Consider the following 22,247-nt stretch of genomic DNA (forward strand, 5'->3'; position numbering starts at 1 on the left):
AATCCCCATTTTTGAATGTTTATGTGCAAGAAGGGGCACCTTCCTGCACATAAACAATCATTCCCTGCAACGCAGTCACCCTTGCACTATGGCACAAGGGTGTCTGTGGCAGCTATTTTTAACGTCAGCGCTAGGGAAAACACAAGGCTGGGCCTTATTTTTGTAAATATGGCGCAACCCTGTATTTTGCAAAATGATGGAGCACAGCCCTGCAAATGTAGCCACAGCTTCATGTTCTGCCATTTCCTTGTAAATATGCCCCACACTGTCATCAAAAAGCCACAAAGACTATGCCTTGCCTATGATAAATGCAAAACATAGATCCACAATACAGCTACCAATGGATGGCGGGTTTCATGGCGTGAGGAACATAACATAACATAGCCGTTCCGTCTCAGGACCTGGGCGAATCACGGCAATTCCTCGTTCAGGTTTTCTGCATACATCTAACTTTCTATTTTTGATCTACCTTCCCAGACGACTCGCACCAGTCCACATGTCTCCTTACCACCGCATGCCTCATTAGCGTACCTATTAAGTGTTGACACGTGCCACAGCTATGCATACTGCAGAGAATTAACCCCCTGGCCACCAACTGCGCGTCTAACTCACACACCACTCCAAGCGGTTAGCACACACTCACATTACTTCGCTGGCCTGTACCTAATTAATTTACATCGCTGGCCTTGACAAGTCCTCTCAATTCTTCTTGCCCATAAATGTCCTGATGATGATCTCTACTTTGTGAGATTGAAACGCCGTCGACCCCCTACAGCAAGAGATTCCCTGTATTGTTAGAAAATTGTTTCTTGGGTTTCTCTGCCTTATGTTGTCAATGTGATGTATTTTTAAGTCACCTTCAACCACCACATCAGGCTTGCTGTAACTTTAATTTGAACACCTGAACTACTTTAATATAAAAAAAATTAATAAAACATGTGTTACATTACTCTTTTGTGTCCCTAATAGTAACTGGCTTACTGTTCCTTCTGGTATTAGTTACCCCATATGCCTACTTAACTACAGGCATACTGTTTAACGCCTTTCTAATGCAAATGTACATGTCTATTTGGACCTTATTGGCCACTTAGTAACCTTTATTTTCTTAAACACTATTCTAAATGCAGACAGGTCTATTCAGCCTGGCTATGAGTTACCCAGGAAAGGCAGGACACACCTGAGCCCCCTTTGTGCCCCTGTCTAGTGTGAATGCACAAAACAGCCCCGGTAAGTTTAAAACCCAGACAGCTAATACACAAACAGGCAGAGGCACATGGATGGTTAGACAAGGAAATACCCACTTTCTAAAAGTGGTATTTCCAAACACACAATGTGAAAATCTTCTTTAATAAAAGATGCATTTTTAGATCCCTGAGCATCTCTAGTACCTCTCCTCCGCAAACAACTAAGGAAGTAGAGGAAACAAATCTGCAAGGTATCCCTCTCAACAAAGCAGGAGTTGATCTATCCCATCTTCAACAAGATCAAACCCAAAAAACCCTCTCCCCCTTCCGACGCAAAGGCACAGTCTCTGGATACCCAAGTCAAGGGCCCCTTCATTAGACCTGGCATCGTCTGAACAACAAGCAGGCCAAACATGATTAGATTCGACAGCAAGCACCAGCTCCTCCTGGCCCCAAAGGCAGGACCACAGCCAGGGCGCGGGCTAAGTCCCCTCAATCGTCAAAGTAGGGTCGCCACAAATCACGTTATGTGCACCAGAACCCCCCACTCGGCCAAGCAACCTAAACAGCCGGTCAGAGGAAAACATGATTCTTAGCAACTCAAAAACTCAATCAAAACCATTCTTTGAGCACTCTAACAGAGTACACCACAGCAATACTTACAAGGACCTGAACAAAGCACAGGATCCTGTGTTGCAAACCTTGAGCAAGCAAGGGCCTGACAGCTGTCTGTTAGCTCCACCCTGGCCACACCAACTGGTCTTCACCCCAGAATTTCAATCAAGGGGGGCCTGTGACATCCTTAACCATGGCAATGTAATTCTCCTGTTACAAGTCATCCCTGACTTACAAAACATAAGCTTGGCCAATATTCTGGCAATTAAATTCTTAGAACCAGGAAGAAAGCACGAACTAGAAACTGTACAGGCCACATTTTCATCTTCCTCTTGGGTGGATCTAATCTTGGCAAACTCTATAGTCCTCTGAAGTTGGTATACAAACTGACAGAGTGAGAGCCAAAGGATATTCCTCAGTGCTGATGCACCAACCCAGCACTGCGACTCAATCCATACTGAAAGGTGCTCAAGGAACCCACAGCCCCAAATCGACCTCCATGCTCACCCATACAATTTCTCTGGGGAATCCCCCGGTTGGGAAGGGGAGACACCAAGGAGAACCAGGTTTCAGAAAAACAGAGACAATCTGTCATAGTTGGGGCTGGCTGCCAACAGCCCTTCAAACAAGAGGCAACCCATGGCAAAGCATTTCAATTCTAGCTAGCATGCTCTCACGTAGGGACATCCTTAGTCTCTGCTCCTGGAACATACATAGGCTCTTGCAAAAATTTAAAAACGACACTGCACCATTTTGGAAGGACTTCGATGTCCTCATGCTACAAGAGACATGGGCTCAATCCACTGTCCCATTAACAGGCTTTATAGAGTTCCAGAAACCAGCCATTAAAGTCAACAGTTTTGGTCACCGAATGGGCGTCCTATTGATTTACATCTCTGGAGCACTGTACTACACAGTGGAAGAAATGAATCTGAAAGTGCCCTGGGCTCAAGCAATCAACCTCACTCTCCGCCACTCACTTATGATTATTAACATCTATATTAACGCAACCAATCATAGGAAAAGGGAGAAATTGAAGAACCTGGTGTTAATAACAATCAACCTCAAGTTAAAATATCCTCCTCCAATATCCTGCTATCTGGTGCCTTCAACATGAATCTATCTAGGGGGCTAATTGGCCGCGAGGCCAAAAGCTTGGATATTGAGTACGACCTTTCAGTTCAAAATCTACCTCAGGCCACTCATCAGACCAACGTAGACAATTTCTTTCTAAACCAGTGTGACTCTCTAGGCCTCAGGCTCTTTAACGGCTGCTTAAGTGGCAATACCCCACCCGACTGGTCAATATCTGTGGGTAAGTCTATTTGCAACATAGATTTTACCCTCAGCATGGTGGCACTTTTTGATCACATTGAAGATTTCTCTCTAGGGCTAAACCACAAAGCGATCACAGACCCCAGCACATTAAGTTCTCCTTCAGCCCCTTAAGACTGGAGGCTGCCCCACCCACTAATACAGGGGAATGGGCAGAAAAGCTAAAGTGACTGAGATGGGATGACAAAATCAGCCAGGACGCAATGCCATGGATCAGAGTTCTACTCGCCGAAGTTATAGCCCGAAACAACTCTCCTCTTAGGCAATAGTCTCTCCTAATAGAACAAATTATGCAGGAACTCCAAGCCAAACCTTCACCATGGGCAAAGGCTCACAACCCGCCCTGCGCTAAACTGAAACTAACAGAAGATCTGAAGCTGCTAAAACGTTGAGTCAACCGAAACAGCAAAGCTGTTATTAAGCAACCTTCCTCTATGGCCACAAGAAACAGCCTGAACGGTATACAGCCTTTACAACGAAACTTTTACAACAAACTACCATTACAACGCAACTTTTACAACGCAAACCATTACAACGAATAGCGCTGGGGGGCGCTCTAGGATAGGGAATAGGTTTAATGTACTATCCAACACCTTCCCTACTATCCACGGGGACTGGAGTTGGAATAGTAAATTAAACTATTCACTATCCAGCGCCCAAAAGCATTATGCGTTGTAATGGTATGCGTTGTAAAACTTGCAATGTAAAGGTAGGCGTTGTAAAAGTATGCGTTGTAACATCATACATCCAGCCTGAACACATCAAGATCCGTATTCAAGAGAGCACTCTGGCATGCCAAAAGGGAAAGAAATGAGGACTTCTGGCTTCACCTGCTGGCAGCCAGTAAGGGAAGGAACCCAAGAAAATGTTGGTCACTTATTTAATCAAGCCACAATTGGTAGCAGGAGGGGAATTAACTCCAACATTCCGGACCCAGAGTGGGTCGCATTTCTGTCTGCCCACTTTTAATCAGGGCCGAAACGCTCAACCCATCTTAGCAGCCCAAGAGGAGCCCACAGCGCCAGACTTGTGCCCCGAAAGGCTTGCAAAATGCCTGGCCCCACAAATCCTCTAGAAACTTGTAGTTGTCCAGAGGAACGCTGCACACAAAAACTGGCAACGTTGCACAAAGACGGAGTTCCTGACCCTCATTGGTTACACACTGACTTCTTCACTTCCGACACAGGTCTCTGGTCGGAGGTCTTAACTCCTCTGTGCAAACACTGCCTGGCAAAAGATTCAATTCAGAGTTTTGGAGAGGATCTATAATCTAACCAATTTTTCAAGGGGGCTCCAAATGTAACCCTAGCGACTGCAATCTAATTGCTTTAATTGACAACAACACCAAACTGTACGCCAGCCTACTACTTGATGACCTCAAATCCTGGGCAGAATTTCATCAGATCATACCTAATAATCAAGGCTGTTTCAGGGACAAGTGTGGCACCTCCTCAAACCTGATGGCTCTGGCCCTCATGTGCGCCAAAGCATTTGAAGGCAAAAGGGTGCTTTATTTCTGTTTTGTGGACTTTACAGCCTTCTTCAACAGCATTCCAAGAGGGCTCCCTGGTTTAAACTGCAGGACTGGGGGCTGCCAGACCACCTACTCAGAGCAATAACACAGCTCCACACCAATATGTGGTTCCAATCAAACTAGGAGATGGTTCCTGCATCCTTGGTGTGGTTCTCCCCTAACTTTTTGCCTTCAATCTACTGTTTTTTTACTTCCTTTTTGCAGGGTTTAGGACTGCACATTCTACCACTGCTAAAGTGCATGTGCTCTCTCCTTAAAACAGGTCGAAATGACATACACTGATTGGCAAATTTAGTTTACAAGTAAGTCTCCAGTAAAGTGGTACTGTCTGTACCCAGGACATGTAAATTAAATGCTACTAGTGGGCCTGCAGCACTATATGTGCCACCCACTTTAGTAGCCCTTTAAACATGTCTCGTGCCTGACATTGAAGTCTTTTTGTGCAGTTTTAAACTGCCATTCTGGACCCCCCTTTTTTTTTTATAACAGAGTTTTATATAGCGCAAACTTGACCCGAAGGTATCGGGTATCAGAGTGCTTTACAAAGCACCAGCTGCATTACACAAGGACACATTCATTTTTTTGTTAGGCATGGGGAGATTAAGTGATTTGCCCAGAATCACAGGATGTTCAGCGTCATTGCCGAGACTCAAACCTGGTTCCCCAGATTCGAGGCCGACTGCCCTAGCCGTTAGTCCAACTCCTCTCCCCCTTTTGCCAGATCTAAACATTTCCTTTTTATACATATATATGTAACCCCTAGGGGAGGCCCTGAACAGCCCACAGGGCAGGGTGCAGTGCATTTAAAAAGTTGAACGTGAACTTTTGAGTTTTACATGTCCTGGAGGTGAAAAACTTCTAAGATTGTTTTTCATTACTATAAAGCCTACCTCTCCCTAGGATAACATTGGAGTACCCCTATTACATTCAATAAAATGTAACATCCTATTGCAAAGCAAGCAGACAAGTCGAGTTTGGTGTCTAAAGAATTGTTATTAAAAGCCCACTTTAATGGTAAAGATGGATTTTAATGACAATCCTGAAAATGCCACTTTTACAGAGTTGCCTTTTCTTTTCCTTCCCATTTGGGGCCTGCAGACTTGTCCTGATCACATGACTAGGTGTAACTGGCAGTTGGTCTTTGTGCATTGCTCCCAGACAGTGAGACAAAGGAAAGATAGCTGTTGGCAGGATGGACCACTATGACTTAACGAGGGGGGAGGAGCTGTCACCTACCTTACTTGCACATCACAAATGATCTGCATGAGCACTCTCAGAAAGGGATTGTCACTCGTCGTTTGTGACCCCAGACAAGCTGGGTCTGGCCAGGTTAGGGAGAAAGGGGATGCCTGACACCTCAGGGGAAAGGAAACCTCTAGAAGCTTCTTCCACTACAAAGTGCAGGGCCGGACTGGCTACCGGGTGTTTTGGAATGCTGCTGAGCTGGGGGCTGATTTAGTTGATGGGGACCTGCGTGTACTGTCCGAAATTCGTTTTGCTTTAATTATTTCGAAGCACACACAGGTCTCCATCAACGAGATCAGCCCCCACCGCAGTGAAACCAGCCCCCAGCTCGGCATCATTCTAAAACACCCGGTAGTCAGTCGGCCCTGACTAAGTGGGCTCCGGGTATAAATGTTGGATCTCAGACTTCAACTCTTCAGTGCACTTCTGGACCTATGGACTCTGCCAGGAAGAAAGACTGCTGTGCTGCTGAAAGGACTGACACTCTTCTGGACTGCTGCTCTGAAAGACTGCTGCCCTGCTGCCCTCTTGCCTGGGAGAGACGGACTGGACATGCATAATTTGAACCCAGGACCCCAAAGTGACTTCAAGGGCGAGTTGGCTGACCTCCTGACTAGAGCCTTAGGAACAGAAGACTTCAACAACCTTGAACTCAGCACCTGGACTCTGCTATATGTGAGTCCTACTCTGCCTAGTGCTGCCACCCCAGTCTTGGACCCTTGGAAGTGGGCTTGAAAGTGCTCTGCCAGCCCATCTGTAGTTGCAACAGAACGGATGAATCTTCTCTGCTTCATTCCCAAGCAGAAACAACACATCGCCTCGGCTGTGTGGATTTCCCCTATGGCAGGGCTTTGCATTGCCGCCCACAGCCTCCCAGGAACCGCTGCTGTGGGATGCATCCTCAACGCAGGCCTCTGCATTGCAAGTCTCTAATCGACAGCATCCTCAACAACAATCGCATACCCCGCAGCTTCCCCAGAAACAGCTGGTGCGAAACTCGTCTCGACGCAGGACTTTGCATTGCAAGCCCCTCAGTGATGGCATTCTCCATGAGGATGCAGCACCTCGCATCGCAGCTTTACAGCTCCTAGGAATCGTCACTGCATAATGCATCCTTGACCAGGGACTACGCAACACTCTGCAAGCAGGATTTAAGGTACTGTTGTTCAGTGGGCCTAACTGGGTCCCAGTAGCCAGCCCTCACTCCATTGCGGTCGGCCTGTACCTGTGATTATGTCACGTCTAGTCAGACCAGATTTCCACAGTTGATGTTTTGTGCTTTCTAGTGCTATTTTCCCTTAACAATTTAAAATTGCAGACCTCCGGTTCTACTGATTGGATTTTTGTCATTTAGGTCTTGGTTTGTTTATTAAAATGTTCTCTGTTTTCCTAAATTGATATGGTATTTTTCTTGTGTTGTATTTTCACTTTATTACTGTTTGAAATGCTGCAACTAAACTTTACACATTGCCTCACAGTTAAACCTGACTCTTTACTTTACTTTACTTTACTTTGTGAATTTATAGAGCGCAAACAAATCATCCCCGAGGGGATCTCTCGGTGCTGTGCCAAGCTACCAGAGGGTTGAGCACAGGTAATTTGGGGTTTACCTGTGCCTTGACGAGGATTGTGGTTCCTGGTTGAGTAGGGTTTTACCACCTCAATCAGTATTCCTCAGGTTTACAGTAGTCTTAACACATTTGGGTGAGGTAGGGGAGAATGAGTAAGGTACCCAGTTTTTGTGTGACCTTCCAGGAATATCTTTTTGAATTCTCCGTCTAACATTCTGCCTTGGTGACAGAGCTTCTACTAAGACATGCTGTGTAAGTAATACAACAATTATCTGAGTAACAGACAGTACACAACTTCAGTGATCCATATTAGAAAAGAATAGTTCACCAACCTTCTTTCTTAGCACTGGGAAAGTTAGGAGTACGTCATGGAGACAAACAGCATAATAAAATGCTGATGCAATTTGTGACATCATCACAAGAGTGAAGCACTGCAGCTTTTGTTACTGTAGGTCGATATTGCAGCACTGCTGTAAAGCCGGCCTCTAGTAACAAAACTGGCCCTCACCTCTGCAAAACCGGCCCCCCCACCTTCCAGCCTCCCGGGGAAACACCCGTGCCCGCTGCGGCTAGTCCGGCCCTGGCTCCTGCACAGCACTCGAGACTGAGAATCTGGCCATCCCCTGGCAGTTGAGACGGTATAACTAGTGTGTTTGCTGGATTGTGTCCTCGGTATTTTGTAAGACCACATAAACGGTCCCACAACGCTCCTATCTTCTGTCACTTGTTACAGCCATCAGAGAATTGCCTGCAGGCTACAATTTCCTTTGCTTTGTTGACATTTCCTCGCCCTATCATCTGAAAATCACCCGGGGAGCCATTTTGAGAACAGACAGGGCCTTTTTCGTGCTCTACATCTGGAATCAAAACGAGCATTTTGCAAGAAAGTTATTGTGTCTTTCCACTCACGTTTCTTTCTTCAGTCATACAATTCCAGTTTATTTTGCTGGTTTTAAACTTTCCAAATGGAAACTTCTGTTACTTACAGGCTTATAGGGACGGATACAAACATTTTAAACGGTTAGCATATTGTATATGAATATTTGGAATGAGAGGGGAGGTGCTGGTTGCAGAAACTGGTAAGTGACTGCCCCAAACACCTGAGTCATGAATCCACACGGTTTCTTCCTGTTCACCAGCGTGCACCTCTTGCTATGCACAGACCTGCCAACTTGTAAATAAATGTCACCTTGTGAGGTGGGAGCGAGACCCTGGAAGGGAGGGGGGAGCTTGTGCCGAGATTTACCTAATAACCAATCAGTGGTCCACCAAGCACACCACACCCGCCCTACAAATAAACCAAAAGAGTCACTGAGGCTGTTGCCAATGTCCTAAGGTGTTTTCACACCCCTTAATGGACATCATCTGCTTACTGCCTCCAAAGACGAGTGAAAAGCCACTTTGTACAGTGATTTCCAGCTCGTTATTCCTGCCACTGTGTGATTTTGGCTCCCTATAATGTGACCGTGTCAAGGGAGCCCAAATTGTGTGACACATGGTGACACCATGTGAGTTGGGAGGTCGGTATGCAGACAGGGGCATAGCTTAGTCAATGGGATTCAGAAGGTGTGAATCTCAAATTTCCAAAAAAGCAGTGTGTCGCAGGGTAAATGGGCGAGATGGACAAAGTTTGGGGTGGACTGTTTCTATGGGGAGCAGGGTCCGTACTGGTTTAATTTAGGTGGGCCTCTGGGACTGATTTAGAGTTAGGCGGACAGGTACTCCATTGCACCAGGCACGGGGTACTCTGTCCGCCATACTCAAGGTCTGAGGGCCTTATTTGGAGTCAGGTGGACCGCAAGTTTTGCATTGATAGAGTCAAATGTACTCCTTTGGTGTAAAACATCCACATTTGGCTCATCGGAGTAGGTGGCATGGAAGGTAAGGCAACCGACCATGTACCCTGCTTAAAAAGGACAGTCATATGGCCTATTTTTACAGTCCATCACTGTCAGTCAAGAGATAACATAAAAAGAAAAATGACCCTCACACCATGGGAGAAAACACCCATGGTGTGGAGGTAATCAGATTTTTATTTATTTTTTCATAAACAAACTCTTGTTTTGTGTGTTTGTTTTTGACAGCTGGCAGTCATGCAAAATGGAGTCACTCGTCAAACTGTTTCGTCCATTGACAGTGCCACAGTGATATGGTTTCTGATAATGCATAGAGATGTCCGCAGGACTCGCGGACATCTCTAAATCTGGCAGGAGGAGTAAAGACAGGGTGGCGGACATAAAGTCCTCTGCCACCCTGTCCACCTTTGCTCTATCAGCCAAACTCTAAATCAGGTCCAGTGTCTACAGAGGCATAGTGAATGAAAACCAGTGGTTTGGATTGCTCAGCAAAGGCATTGCCAGTCGTTAGACTATTTGAAAGCATTTGTACCATCACCTTTTGGATGTTTGATTGCCAGTAGCATGTCTGAAAACCTGAGACTCACACAGCTTCTCATGGCCCCTAGACCCAGTTACCAGACTAAGAATGCATTTATTAACCTCAAAGACCCCCTGATGCTACACCCAAGCTTTCATTTGCTAATACACTATGATACATATAAATAGTTTATAGGCAAAAAAACATGATGTGTGTATGTTTTAGCAATGGTGCCATGATCTATTTTGTCATTTTTACCCCGGTGAAAAAGTTTCTGTGCAATATTGACTGTGTGGCATTTTTTACTTTCATTCTATAGTAAACAAGTAGGAAATAGTACACATTGTTTAGCCCTATCAGATGCTCAATTGTAATATTTCTGTAATTTGGTACCTGATACTATGCTGTGAAGAAGGGACATCAATGCCTCATTACGGTTCGTAAGCCATATATAAATTGAAATTCAATTGCGCGCCATGTCGTGCCATGTCACGTCATGACGCATTACGTGGACGTTTACAGTTCCAGGCCTCTTAGCGTTTCTCTAAAGCACAGAAGCGCATGCCAATCACGTGAATAGGTCTTACTTGAGCGTGGTGAGTTCCGTGAGTGACGGCTGGGTCGCCTTGAGATAGCTTTCCCTTCGGGCCGCAATCTTTGGAGATGGCTTGGGGCTGGTGTCAGAGTCTCCACTGTCGTCGTCCCCCATGGCTTTGATGTAGCTGCCACTGCGCATCCTTCGACAGGGGATTTCGTCCTCCTTGGCCCCAGGGGTGTAACCACTCCATTCATCCTGAGGAACCTGGCAAAATGAAAGTGCAGTACAGCAATCACATCAGCTTCATTCTTTGTGATTTCCATAGCATCTTTCTGTATATACATTTCAAACGGAATATCATGAACCTGGAGTTTACAATTGCACGGTGCTCCAAGAAACTAGACGTCACTACATTATTTTCAAAATCCGAAATGAGGGTTAGTTTCCATGAGAGCCCACCTATCAGGAATTTCTTCAGAAAAGTGTGGAAATCCCCAGGTTTCCTCTGCTGCAAGTCTGCCAAATGCTTATCCAAAGGCCGGGGCAAAAATAAATTGAGGGCAGGGGCATAACGGACAGCCCCAGAGCCCGCAGTGCAACGGGGTGCGTGCCCCAGTATTCTATGCATCAGTAGCTCCCACTCAACTTTAGGGTATGGGTATTGCCATATGTACAAGAAAATGTCAGAGTGCAGTGTGATGCCCAATTTGGCAAAGCTACACCAAAATGATTGGATGCGCCATATTTACAAAAATACAGAACATCCCTGCTTTTCCCCTAGCGAAGGCACTAAAAAAGCTGCCTAGTACCACAGCAGGCACCCTTGCGTCATGTTGCAAGAGTGCCTGCACTGCAGGGGAAGTTGTTTATGTGCAGGAAGTGTCACCTTCCTGCCTATAAACAATCTTCAAAGTCAATTTGCTGCTCCTATGTGTGCTGTGTATATATATATATATATATATTCACTAAAAAAAACATAGGTTTCACAATCGTTATAGTTAGGAATTAGCATTTAAAAAAACTTTGAAATTCACTGAAAAAACCATAGGTTTCACACCAGTTATAGTTAGCTGAACATTTTACTCATACAAAACCATTGAAATTCCCACGTTATAGTTAGTTGGACTCACTATAACTCGCGCGCTCGCAATCCACATCTCAAATGACATTACTGATGAATGTGTGTTCCTGTAAAGTTAAAATATGTTTTACATATTGAAGAATGAGTGTATGCATGAGTGTCTGCATGAAGGATTTAGTAGGTGCGTAACTGACTGTATGAGTGAATGATTAAATGTGTCTTACTGAATGCATAGGTTAGTGACTAAACTGTCTGAATGTGTGCATCATTATGTCTGTTGGTGTGTAAGCTGCTGCATGTGTTGATTAGTAGGTATATGACTGGCTATATGGGTTATTGATTGGTTGATTGGTTGCCCAAGTATTTGTATGTGAGGGTGAGTGTGTGTGGTAGTGGCTGGGAGGTGTGTGACTCTGTGCATAGATGTGTGAGCAGTTGATTCACTTGGTGTTTGGGTTCAAGAGTACATGTGGAAACAGCTGTATGTGCGGTTGACTGTGTACATGGGTGTGTTGGTGAGTGAATGGATTTCTCAGTGCTACATGTCCAAGTAAGTACATATGTAAAAAACTGTGCATGTGACAGTTGGCATATATCAATGACTATACATGAGAGCCTGTGATTGCGTAAAGGACTGTATGGATCAATGTGTACTTGTATCAGTGATTGTAAAAGAGAGTAAGTATGTGTTAGTATATGTTTGAATAAGTAAGGTTATGTGTGTATAACTGTATAGATGAGAAAATGGGAGTGTGATTGATTATTTTCATTACTGAGTAGATTAGAGAGTAACTCCATGGATGAGTGGCACTGTGTGAATGTCTGTATAGGTGTATGAGTGCATATGATAGCGTTGTATTGATGAGTGACTGTATGTATGAGTGATTGTATGGGTGAATGAGTGGATGTGTGTGTAGACTTATGAACCAGTGAGTGTTTATGTAGTAAGTGGTATTGCTGTGTCAATGGTTTCAGGAATGGTAGTCTGTATTGAACACTGGATGTATAAAAGGTTAGATTAGAGTGTGAGGAGGTGCATCGTATTATCACATGGATGATGTCATCAGTGATGTCATCAGTGATGTCATTTGAGATGTCATCAGTGATGTCATCAGTGATGTCACTGACCATGTCATGAATGATGTAATATGTGACATCATCAGCAGTGGATTGCGGGCGCGCGAGTTATAGTGAGTCCAACTAACTATAACGTGGGAATTTCAATGGTTTTGTATGAGTAAAATGTTCAGCTAACTATAACTGGTGTGAAACCTATGGTTTTTTCAGTGAATTTCAAAGGTTTTTTAAATGCTAATTCCTAACTATAACGATTGTGAAACCTATGTTTTTTTTAGTGAATTTCAAAGGTTTTTTAAATGCTAATTCCTAACTATAACGATTGTGAAACCTATGGTTTTTTCAATGAATTTCAAAGGTTTTTTAAATGCTAATTCCTAACTATAACGTTTGTGAAACCTATGGTTTTTTCAGTGAATTTCATAGTTTTTTTAAAAGTTAATTCCTTTGTATATCGACTTTGTTACCTACGATTTTTTTTTATTAGCTGTTTTTTATAACTATTAATTATAATTATTTTTAAAAAAAGAATTATTTGTTCACTGTATTTTTCTTTTTTTTAAATAATTTTTTCCTGGTGTGCTCAGGGTGCGCGCACCGGCAAGCTTACCTGTATCATTTTGACTTGGAGCGCTCAGGGTGCGCACACCGGTAAGCTCTCCCGAGAGCGCAGCGAGTGTGCTATTTCTGCGTTCGTAAAAACAAAATATGTATGAAAACTAAACAATAATGCAAGACATTCAGTACCATGCTTATAAAAGTAGTATTTTTGATTTTCCGAATGAAAATGATTTTGCATTTCCGTAAAGCTACCAAAGCGTCACTCAGGCGCGCCGCGTAAGCGCCCCCGGAAGCGCCTACGTTCGCGCCGCGTAAGCGACCCCGGAAGCACTCCGGTGCGCGCAGCGTAAGCGTGGCAAGTCATGTGACCTTAAAATAACTCTTTTCATTGGTTGTTAACAGTTTTTTTTACAACTAATGAAAACACCACCCTTTTCCTTCACTTCTTCTTTCACTTTGGTGAGAGCAAGACCTCTTTTTTTCTGTGCTAACAATTTGTGGATAGAATGGCTGCCAGACCATCCAGCAGCAGTGAGGATTCAGATGGTTTCATTGATGAAGAGCCTCCTCAGCCGAAGGTGAAGGAACATTTTATTTGGAAATTTTTTTCTATACCTGAGGGACTTAAAAAAGTAAATGCACCAAAAGTTGAATGTAAAATCTGCCAAACTGTACTTTCCCGAGGAGACCCCAGAAGGAAGTACAGTTTTGGTAATTCAACCATGATTCGACACGTCCAGAGGAGGCACCCCCAGAACTATGCCCGGGAGAGTGTCAGGGCTCTGGCACGAGAGGCTCCAAGGGATGGTGCTTCTACTTCAACTGGAGGAGCAACTGTATCGGTGAGGGGGCGACCAGAACAGCTGATACCAAATATTCAGCCTGTTTTTAATGAAGCCACAATCAAATGCAAACATTGTGATCAACTACTTTGTTATGGTGAACAAAGTATTTTGAACATTGTTCGAGCAATAGAGAACCACCGCTGCTGTCCCCAGCCCTAATTTTGATTTTTTTTTTTTTGCTCCTGTTGAGCAGTTTGCCATTCCCTGATTTTGTTTTTGTTGAAAAAAACGAAAAAAGAAGAAAAAAAAAGTTCTTTTCAGAACTACCTCCAATTCTCAAAAAAGAGCTGTATTCTTAAAAAAATGAAAAAGAGTAACTGAAGTGGAGTGCAGTGAGAGAGGAGAGGAAAATGAGTGAGAAAGCAAAGAAAGGGACGAGAGGGGAAGGGAAGTGAAGTAGGGGGACTGAAAGAAGGTGAGTGTGGGGAAGGAGAGTGAGGAGAAGAAGAGTGAACATGGGGAATGAGGATAAGTGAAGAAAATGTAGTAAAGGAACGGGGGTGTGGAAGGGTAAGAAAAGAGCAGTGATGTTTAGGAAAGAGTGGAGATACAGACTGGATAAAGACAAGTGAGTGTGAGACAAGGTGAGTAAGGGAGTGAAGAGACAGAGAAAGTGAAAGAAAAAGTGAGAGTAGAAGACTGAAGGCCTCATTTATGAGGCCATGCGTCACTTTTACGCCGCCGGTGCGTCACTTTTTGTGACGCACCAGTGGTGTAAAAAATGCACCTTGTTGAGTCATATTTACAAAGTGACACATCTAGGTAGATGCGTCACTTTGTAAACCCCTGAGCCACATTATACCTGCGCCAGGTGTAATGTATGCAAAGGGGGCGGATTGACGCAAGGAAGGGTCGTAGAAGTGACGCAGTGAAATCTATGAGATTTCACTGCGTCACTTTTAGGACGCCGTTGCGTCAAAATCTTGTGCCTGCCTCACAGCAGGCGTAAGACTGATGCAGGCCCTTTCACATGGGGCTGGCCCCATGTGAAAGGATGCATTGCTGGAGTTGCGTCACTTTTGTGACACACTCCAGCAATGCATCACTTTTGCGCTTACAGATACGTCAGAAATACTGACGTATCTGTAACTCCTTGCGACATAATGCGTCATACATTAAATATGACGCATCAGGAATGTCGCAAGGAGAGCGCACTGAGAAGTGATGCATCGCTGCTTTCACGCAGCGATGCGTCAATTCTCATAAATGAGGCCCTGAGTGAGAGAGGAAAGAAACATAAGTGAGGGAGTGTGGCTGTGTTATAGGGAGTGAGCGTGATAGAAGAGGAGTGACAGACTAAGGGGTCGGAGAGAATGAGGCTAATAGAGAGAGAATGAGGGAAAGGGAACATAGAATTAAGAGGACAGAGGGAGTAAGAGAAGGAATTAGTGAAGTGGAGTAAGGAGAGTAAGGGAAAGGAAAACAGTGAAGGAGCGAAGGATGGGAAGAGAGAGGAAGGAAAGTAAAGGAGAAGGTCTGAAAGAAGGTCAGTGTGGGAGTATGGCTCAGTTATAGGGAGTGAGCGTGATAGAAAAGGAGTGAGAGACTAAGAGGACGGAGAGAATGTGGGTAACAGAGAGAGAGTGAGAAAAGGGGAGTGAGTAAGTTAGAGGACAGAGGGATTGAGAGAAGGAGTTACTGAAGTGGAGTAAGGGGAGTAAGGGAAGGGAAAAGAGTGAAGGAGCAAAGGATGGGAAGAGAGAAAAAGGGAAGTAAAGGAGAAGGTTTCAAAGAAGGTGAGTGTGGGAGTATGGCTGAGTTATAGGGAGTGAGCGTGACAGAAGAGGAGTGAGAGACTAAAGGGATGTAGAGAATGAGGCTAACAGAGAGAGAACGAGGGAAGGGGGGTGTAGAAGTAAGAGGACAGAGGGAGTAAGAGAAGGAATTAGTGAAGTGGAGTAAGGAGAGTAAGGGAAGGGAAAACAGTGAAGGAGTAAAGAAAGGGAAGTGAGAGGAAGGAAAGTAAAGGAGTAGGTCTGAAAGAAGGTGAGTGTGGGAGTATGGCTCAGTTATAGGGAGTGAGCGTGATAGAAGAGGAGTGAGAGACTAAGAGGACGGAGAGAATGAGGGTAACAGAGAGAGAGTGAGAGAAGGGGAGTGAGTAAGTTAGAGGACAGAGGGATTGACAGAAGGAGTTACTGAAGTGGAGTAAGGGGAGTAAGGAAAGGGAAAAGAGTGAAAGAGCGAAGGATAGGAAGAGAGAGGAAGGGAAGTAAAGGTTAAGGTCTGAAAGAAGGTGAATGTGGGAGTATGGCTGAGTTATAGGGAGTGAGTGTAACATAAGAGGAGTGAGAAACTAAAGGGACGGAGAGAATGAGGCTAACAGAGAGAGAATGAGGTAAAGGGAGTGTAGAAGTAAGAGGACAGCGGAAGTAACAGAAAGAATTAGTGAAGTGGAGTAAGGAGAGTAGGGGAAGGGAAAACAGTGAAGGAGTGAAGGAAGGGAAGAGAGAGGAAGTAAAGTAAAGGAGAAGGTCTGAAAGAAGGTGAGTGTGGGAGTATGGCTCAGTTATAGGGAGTGAGCGTAATAGAAGAGGAGTGAGAGGTTAAAGGGACGGAGAGAATGAGGCTAACAGAGAGAGAATGAGGTAAGTGGAGTGTAGAAGTAAGAGGACAGAGGGAGTGAGAGAAGGAGTTACTGAAGTGGAGTAAGGGGAGTAAGGGAAGGGAAAAGAGTGAAGGAGTGAAGGAAGGGAAGAGAGAGGAAGGAAAGTAAAGGAGAAGGTCTGAAAGAAGGTGAGTGTGAGGAGTATGGCTGAGTTATAGGGAGTGAGCGTGACAGAAGAGGAGTGAGAGACTAAAAGGACGGAGAGAATGAGGCTAACAGAGAGAGAATTAGAGAAGGGGAGTGTAGAACTAAGAGGACAGAGGGAGAAAGAGAAGGAGTTAGTGAAGTGGATTAAAGAGAATAAGGGAAGGGAAAAGTGTGAAGGAGCGAAAGAAGGGAAGAGACAGGAAGGAAAGTAAAGGAGAAGGTTTGAAAGAAGGTGAGCGGCATTACACTATTACACTATTTTCTTTCACTGTTTTTCCCTGTGGTACGCTCTGGGTGTGCGTACCGGAGCGCGCACCTGGGAACGCACCCAGTGCTTACCCCGCGAAAATAAAAAAAATAAAAACGTTTTTTTGCCCTTCAGGGTCCTTCTAGGCCCCCCTCAGAAAACCTAGGGGGTCAGGAGGTGTCTACTCTGCCCCCTTTTAATTATATCCCCCTATTTATTTTCACCTCTTGTGTCTCGATTCTACCGAGACACAAGATGGCGGACTCTCCGGACTGTTTAGAATGTTGACAGACACCCGACAGCCAATCAGCTTTCCGCTCGCGCACTCCCGTAGCGCGCCGGGTGCGCGCTCGGAGAGCGCCTATAGATTTATATATGTGTTTTTGAAGTTAATTTTCAAAAAAAACACTGGAGCAATTTTCACCAAATATAGCAAAGGCACATCTGCGTACAATTTTGCTAAGTTTGGCGTAAATCCGTTCAGCGGTTCGGGCTGTAGACTTGTCAGACCGTCCTATGGAAATTAACATGGGGAAAACACGTTTTGGGACCCCCCTTTTTTCTCAGCCCCCACTTCACGAATCCCCCCGAAACTTCCAGGGAAGGAGCGGAGCGGAGTTGGCCAAAATTTTGGAGAACTACACACAAATTCCTCAACCGGCGCCAGACTTATTCCCAATAGAATGTTGCGGATTTCCTATGGTAGCCAATCCTAACTATAACTACCTACTGGCGACCGCCAGTAGGTAATATAGATATATATATATATATATTGAATTCTACCTCTGGTTTACAATATGCCGCGAAGGGTCCTTAATCTATGGTGTTTAATTTATGGTGTTTATATTTTTTTTTTTTTAAAACCTTTATTGTGCACAAAAAAGAACAAATACGGGCCTACAACCAGCAGGCCGGCCACAAAACGTCAAGCACAGGTGCAAGCAACGCGGCTTAACAGCGACATCAGGCAAGATAGCAGCAATTAGTAATAGTTACACTAAATGGAGCCATGTCGCCTCAGGAGAGGGAGTATTGAAGGTTACATTTTTAAAGTTTTGAAGAAATATAAATCAGTGAAGAATAAAATCAAGAAGAACTGAGTCCGGACAGTAGTTTTACATCATGAGCAGGCAGCATCAGTTAGAACAACATTAGTAAGAACACCCCGTAAATATGGCAGCACCATACAAAACAATAAGAGCTGCAGTCCACAGTTACGTACTACCCCCAGCGCCACCCACCCCATACTACCCCAATACAGACCCAGAACAGAAACCAGAACAAGAAAGCGCAGAAATTAAAAATAAGGCCCATAGAAACTAAAAAGAAAAGTAAATCTACCCCCCCACCCTACAACAATCCGGAGGCTACGGCCTACCCCCCCCCGGCAAAGTGCCTGTCGCCCAATAAAGAAACCCGAAATACAGAGGAAGAAAAGTAAAGAAGAAGAAAAGATAAGAAAGGAAAGTCGTCACACTTGAAGCATCGAGAGGAAGAAAAGAACAAGCTAATCTACCACTCCCGAAAAAGAAGGAAAGGAAAGGAAACGGGGGAGGAGCCCTAACACTAACAAAACTCCCGGTCCCCCAGCCATGTACAGCCCCCTGTACCGATTGAAGTAATAATATCGAAAAGTACACCACCAAATGAAGAATTGAATCAGATGCACCCGGAACCCCGAGCCAGTACTGGAATGATCACCCAGTACATATGGGCAATAGCAGGATACACCCAGTTCTACCCCACGCGTGAAATCACCAGGAGGAGCAGCTATAGCAGAACAGATGTGGGGAGCTACGACCACTACAGTAGTCAGAGAGGCGGCACAGTACGAAACATAGCAGCTATTCCAACAAGAGTGAAGCCCCGGAAACCCCCAGCTCTAATCAGGTCGCGAGCGACCACCATACCATGACGCCCAGCCAAAGCCCTCCCCAGTCAGGACAAAGGGACAAGATGGCCGCCGTAATGAGAATGCAGACAACGAAGAGCAAGATGGACGCTAATCTAAACAAATAACCCCCTTGCCACACTAAGCTTCCAGGACCAGCAAACAGGAACCAAAAGGAACATGGCGGAGCCGATAGCCAGCAATTAAGCAGGGTAGCCAGTGTATGATGCCGACTGTGCCATTGACAAAGGTCGCAACACCCGAAGGATGCCTTAATTGGAAGCAAAACAACCACTAACTATAATAGAGACAGAAGGGGGAAAACAATCTACATCGTGAATATGAGCCATGCAACCAGTATGTACCACATTCTAACCCCAATCCCACCCGGCAGACAGTGACACAACCAGGAACCCGCCCAACCCTGTTCCGATCTCAGGAGCCCACCCCGATTCCAGCCCTCAATGTAGCCGATATCCCGGACTCCCAGCCATCTGTAACCCTATCGCCTGCGGGATAAACAATCAGCGACATGCAGGAGAGGAGGAGCAAATCTGAGGAAACAGGCAAGGGAAGCCTGAACAGTCCCAACCCAATCTTCGCCCGCCCCTGCACCTATCACATTGAGTAAAGCCTAGCCCTGGCCCGATTTGGGACGTCCCCCTGCGCCCGCCCACCCCGAGAAGCCTATTCCAGCAAGAAGAAGAAGGGGAGAGCCCTCGCCCATAAGAACAAAGGGACGGTGTTTATATTTTTGATTGGGGATTTAGCCAGATACATGCCGATCCACGGCGAAATCTAATTTTCTCTTTTGTGCATTAATTTGCATCTGGCAGTGGCTGTCAGTCCATATTGTTGATATATTTCAGAAATATGCAATGAATTCAATCATTTATGTTGTGTTATTTACACTCTGTTATATACACTATGGCCGCCACGTTCCACCAAGCGTTAGAGAATAAGCATCTCTGTTTGTAAAGTGAGTCCGCTCTCACTTTCAGTGAGGGCGTGTACTAAAATGAGCCGCGCGCAGCATTTCAGTGACACTGAGGAAGGACTTTGTGTTTGAAACGCGTCTGTCATCTTTGGCCTGCTGTAAGCGTCAATAAACTCTTTTTGCTGTACCCGGAGTGCTTGAGTTTTCCTTGGATTGGGAAGACCACGGAGCTTCAATATATATATATATATATATATATATATATATATATATATATATATATATATATATGGAGTATGGAGCAATGCAAGAAAAGGTGACGCTCCAGTGGTGTTAGGGTCTTGTAAATACGCCCTCAGTGTTTTGGGGGGAGGATCGCAATCCCCCACCTCCTCTTTCATTACCCATTAGTGAGAGACAAAGAAAGACAGTGTTATTGTAAAGTCACGAATCAACCGTAATACATTATTACAAGTGACGTTCGATGTGTGTTTTTCATATTACAAGCAGACTGCAATGTCAGAACTCGCTTCTAAATAGAACAGCATAGCATTTAAAATCGCAAATGATTGGGAATAGTAACACTGATATAAGTTGGAGACTAGTTTACCAACTGTGCTTCATCGCGCAATTAGATTTGTTTGATTGCCATGGTTTTGTTACCATACTTACTGTACGTAATTGTACAGAGTTTGAGAGATTATTGTGGAGTCGGCTTATTTCTGCAAAGTAACTGCTAATGAAAATTCCGTTTTATTGTGGCTATAATGGGGAGCGACAAACTAAACTATTGTGCATCACTGTAAGTAATGGAAGCAATTCCTTAACATTTATTTAATGGGTCCGTCTCTGAGAGAATAAGGGCCTCATTTCTGAGGTTTTGGAGCAGGGCAGCACAGCAAGAAATCTTGCTGTGCTGCCCTGCATCAAAAGAAAAGGACAGGAATGCACCGTATCTCATAGATGTGGCTGATTCCTGTCCTTTCCTCCTGCGCTGGCGCACAATCGGTTGCCATGCGCCAACGCAGGCATGCAAGGGTGTCTGCGTTGTAGGGGAGATTGTTTTTGTGCAGGAAAGGACACCTTCCTGCAACAAAACAACCACAAGAGTTGTTTCACTTCTTCTATGTGTGCTGCAGGATGCAAAAAACAAGGAGAAATAAGGATATTTCTTCTCCTTACGCCTCCCTTACGCCAACCCTGGGTGGCGTTAGAATCTGGCGCATTCCAAGGATTATGATTCCTCGTAAAACTGAAAATGCTTCAGAATTCTTGGGTGTTGCTGGGAACACCCACAGCAACACCCATGGCACACCTCTTTCACTCAGTGTTCTGCGTGAAAGCGGCACATATTTACAAGGCCATGAAAATCCTTTTGGGAAACATCCTTTACAACGCAACTTTTACCACGCAGTGCCTTTACGACGCAACTTTTACAACGCAAACCATTACAACGCATTGCGCTGGGGGGGCGCTCTAGGATAGGGAATAGGTTTAATTTACTATCCAACACCTTCCCTACTATCCACGGGGACTGGAGTTGGAATAGTAAATTAAACTATTCACCATCCAGCGCCCCAAAGCACTATGCGTTGTAAAGGCATGCGTTGTAAAAACCGCGTTGTAGAGGCATGCGTGGTAAAAGCATGCGTTGTAATGTCATACATCCAAAGCCTTTTACGTGGCTTTGCGTGGCCGTGTAACTATGCTGCTGCACATTGCACCACCAGAGCATCAAAAAAGTAACGCTCCAGTGGCCCCAAAGTGCTGCTAGGGGCCTCGTAAGTGAGGCTCTAATTGAGGAATACAAGGACAAACAATGTCACCGCTGAGACTGAGATAACAAAAAGCAAAGATAATTCGTCTAGTGGTGTTGTGGGCCGGAGCAATCTTAATGTAATGCATTGGATACTGTAATATCCCTAGGAAGGCTGGCTCTTTTTTTCTCTATTTAGAAGCAAGTTCTGGCATTGCAGTCTGCTTGTAATATGAAAAACACCCATCGCACGTCACTTGTAATAATGTATTACGGTTGATTCGTGACTTTACAATAACACTGTCTTTCTTTGTCTCTCACTAATGGATAGATGAAAAGACGACAGTGGTGCGCTGTGTGCTGTAAAATGAAAAACATTTGGAGTGAAACCAAACATATACAATACGAACAAAGAAACAGGTGGTAACTTTTAGCGGACGCTTTATAATGGCACTGCTCGACATTAAAGAGGTTCTGCTGAAAAACTGCAATGCGTTGCTTTTTCCAAATTTCCTGAGAAAACGTTGCTGTCCTTCTGAATGGTTCTGAATCTAACAGCCTTTTTAGCATAGTAGTGAAAAATACATACCTTTTAAATTACGCTTGAACAAAAATATTAGCTAGTACAGATAATATGCTGAAAACAAATTGTTCCATTCTAATTGTAGGTCTGGCCTTTAAGACTTTAGCTGGCTTGCC

At 44.6% G+C, this 22,247-nt stretch overlaps 1 protein-coding gene across 2 annotated transcripts in view; it reads right to left on the reverse strand.

Moving 5' to 3' along the window:
* Positions 1–22,247, reverse strand: part of DLGAP1 (DLG associated protein 1) — a 620,950-nt gene that overhangs the window by 489,334 nt on the left and 109,369 nt on the right. For both annotated transcript variants that reach the window (XM_078687476.1, XM_078687477.1), the window contains exon 2: positions 10,448–10,662. In XM_078687476.1, coding sequence (XP_078543602.1) covers positions 10,448–10,662 — 215 coding nt within the window. The remainder of the gene's footprint in view (positions 1–10,447; positions 10,663–22,247) is intronic.

This window comes from Lissotriton helveticus, chromosome 4_1 (genome assembly GCF_964261635.1).
Source record: "Lissotriton helveticus chromosome 4_1, aLisHel1.1, whole genome shotgun sequence".
NCBI classification, from domain to species: domain Eukaryota; kingdom Metazoa; phylum Chordata; class Amphibia; order Caudata; family Salamandridae; genus Lissotriton; species Lissotriton helveticus.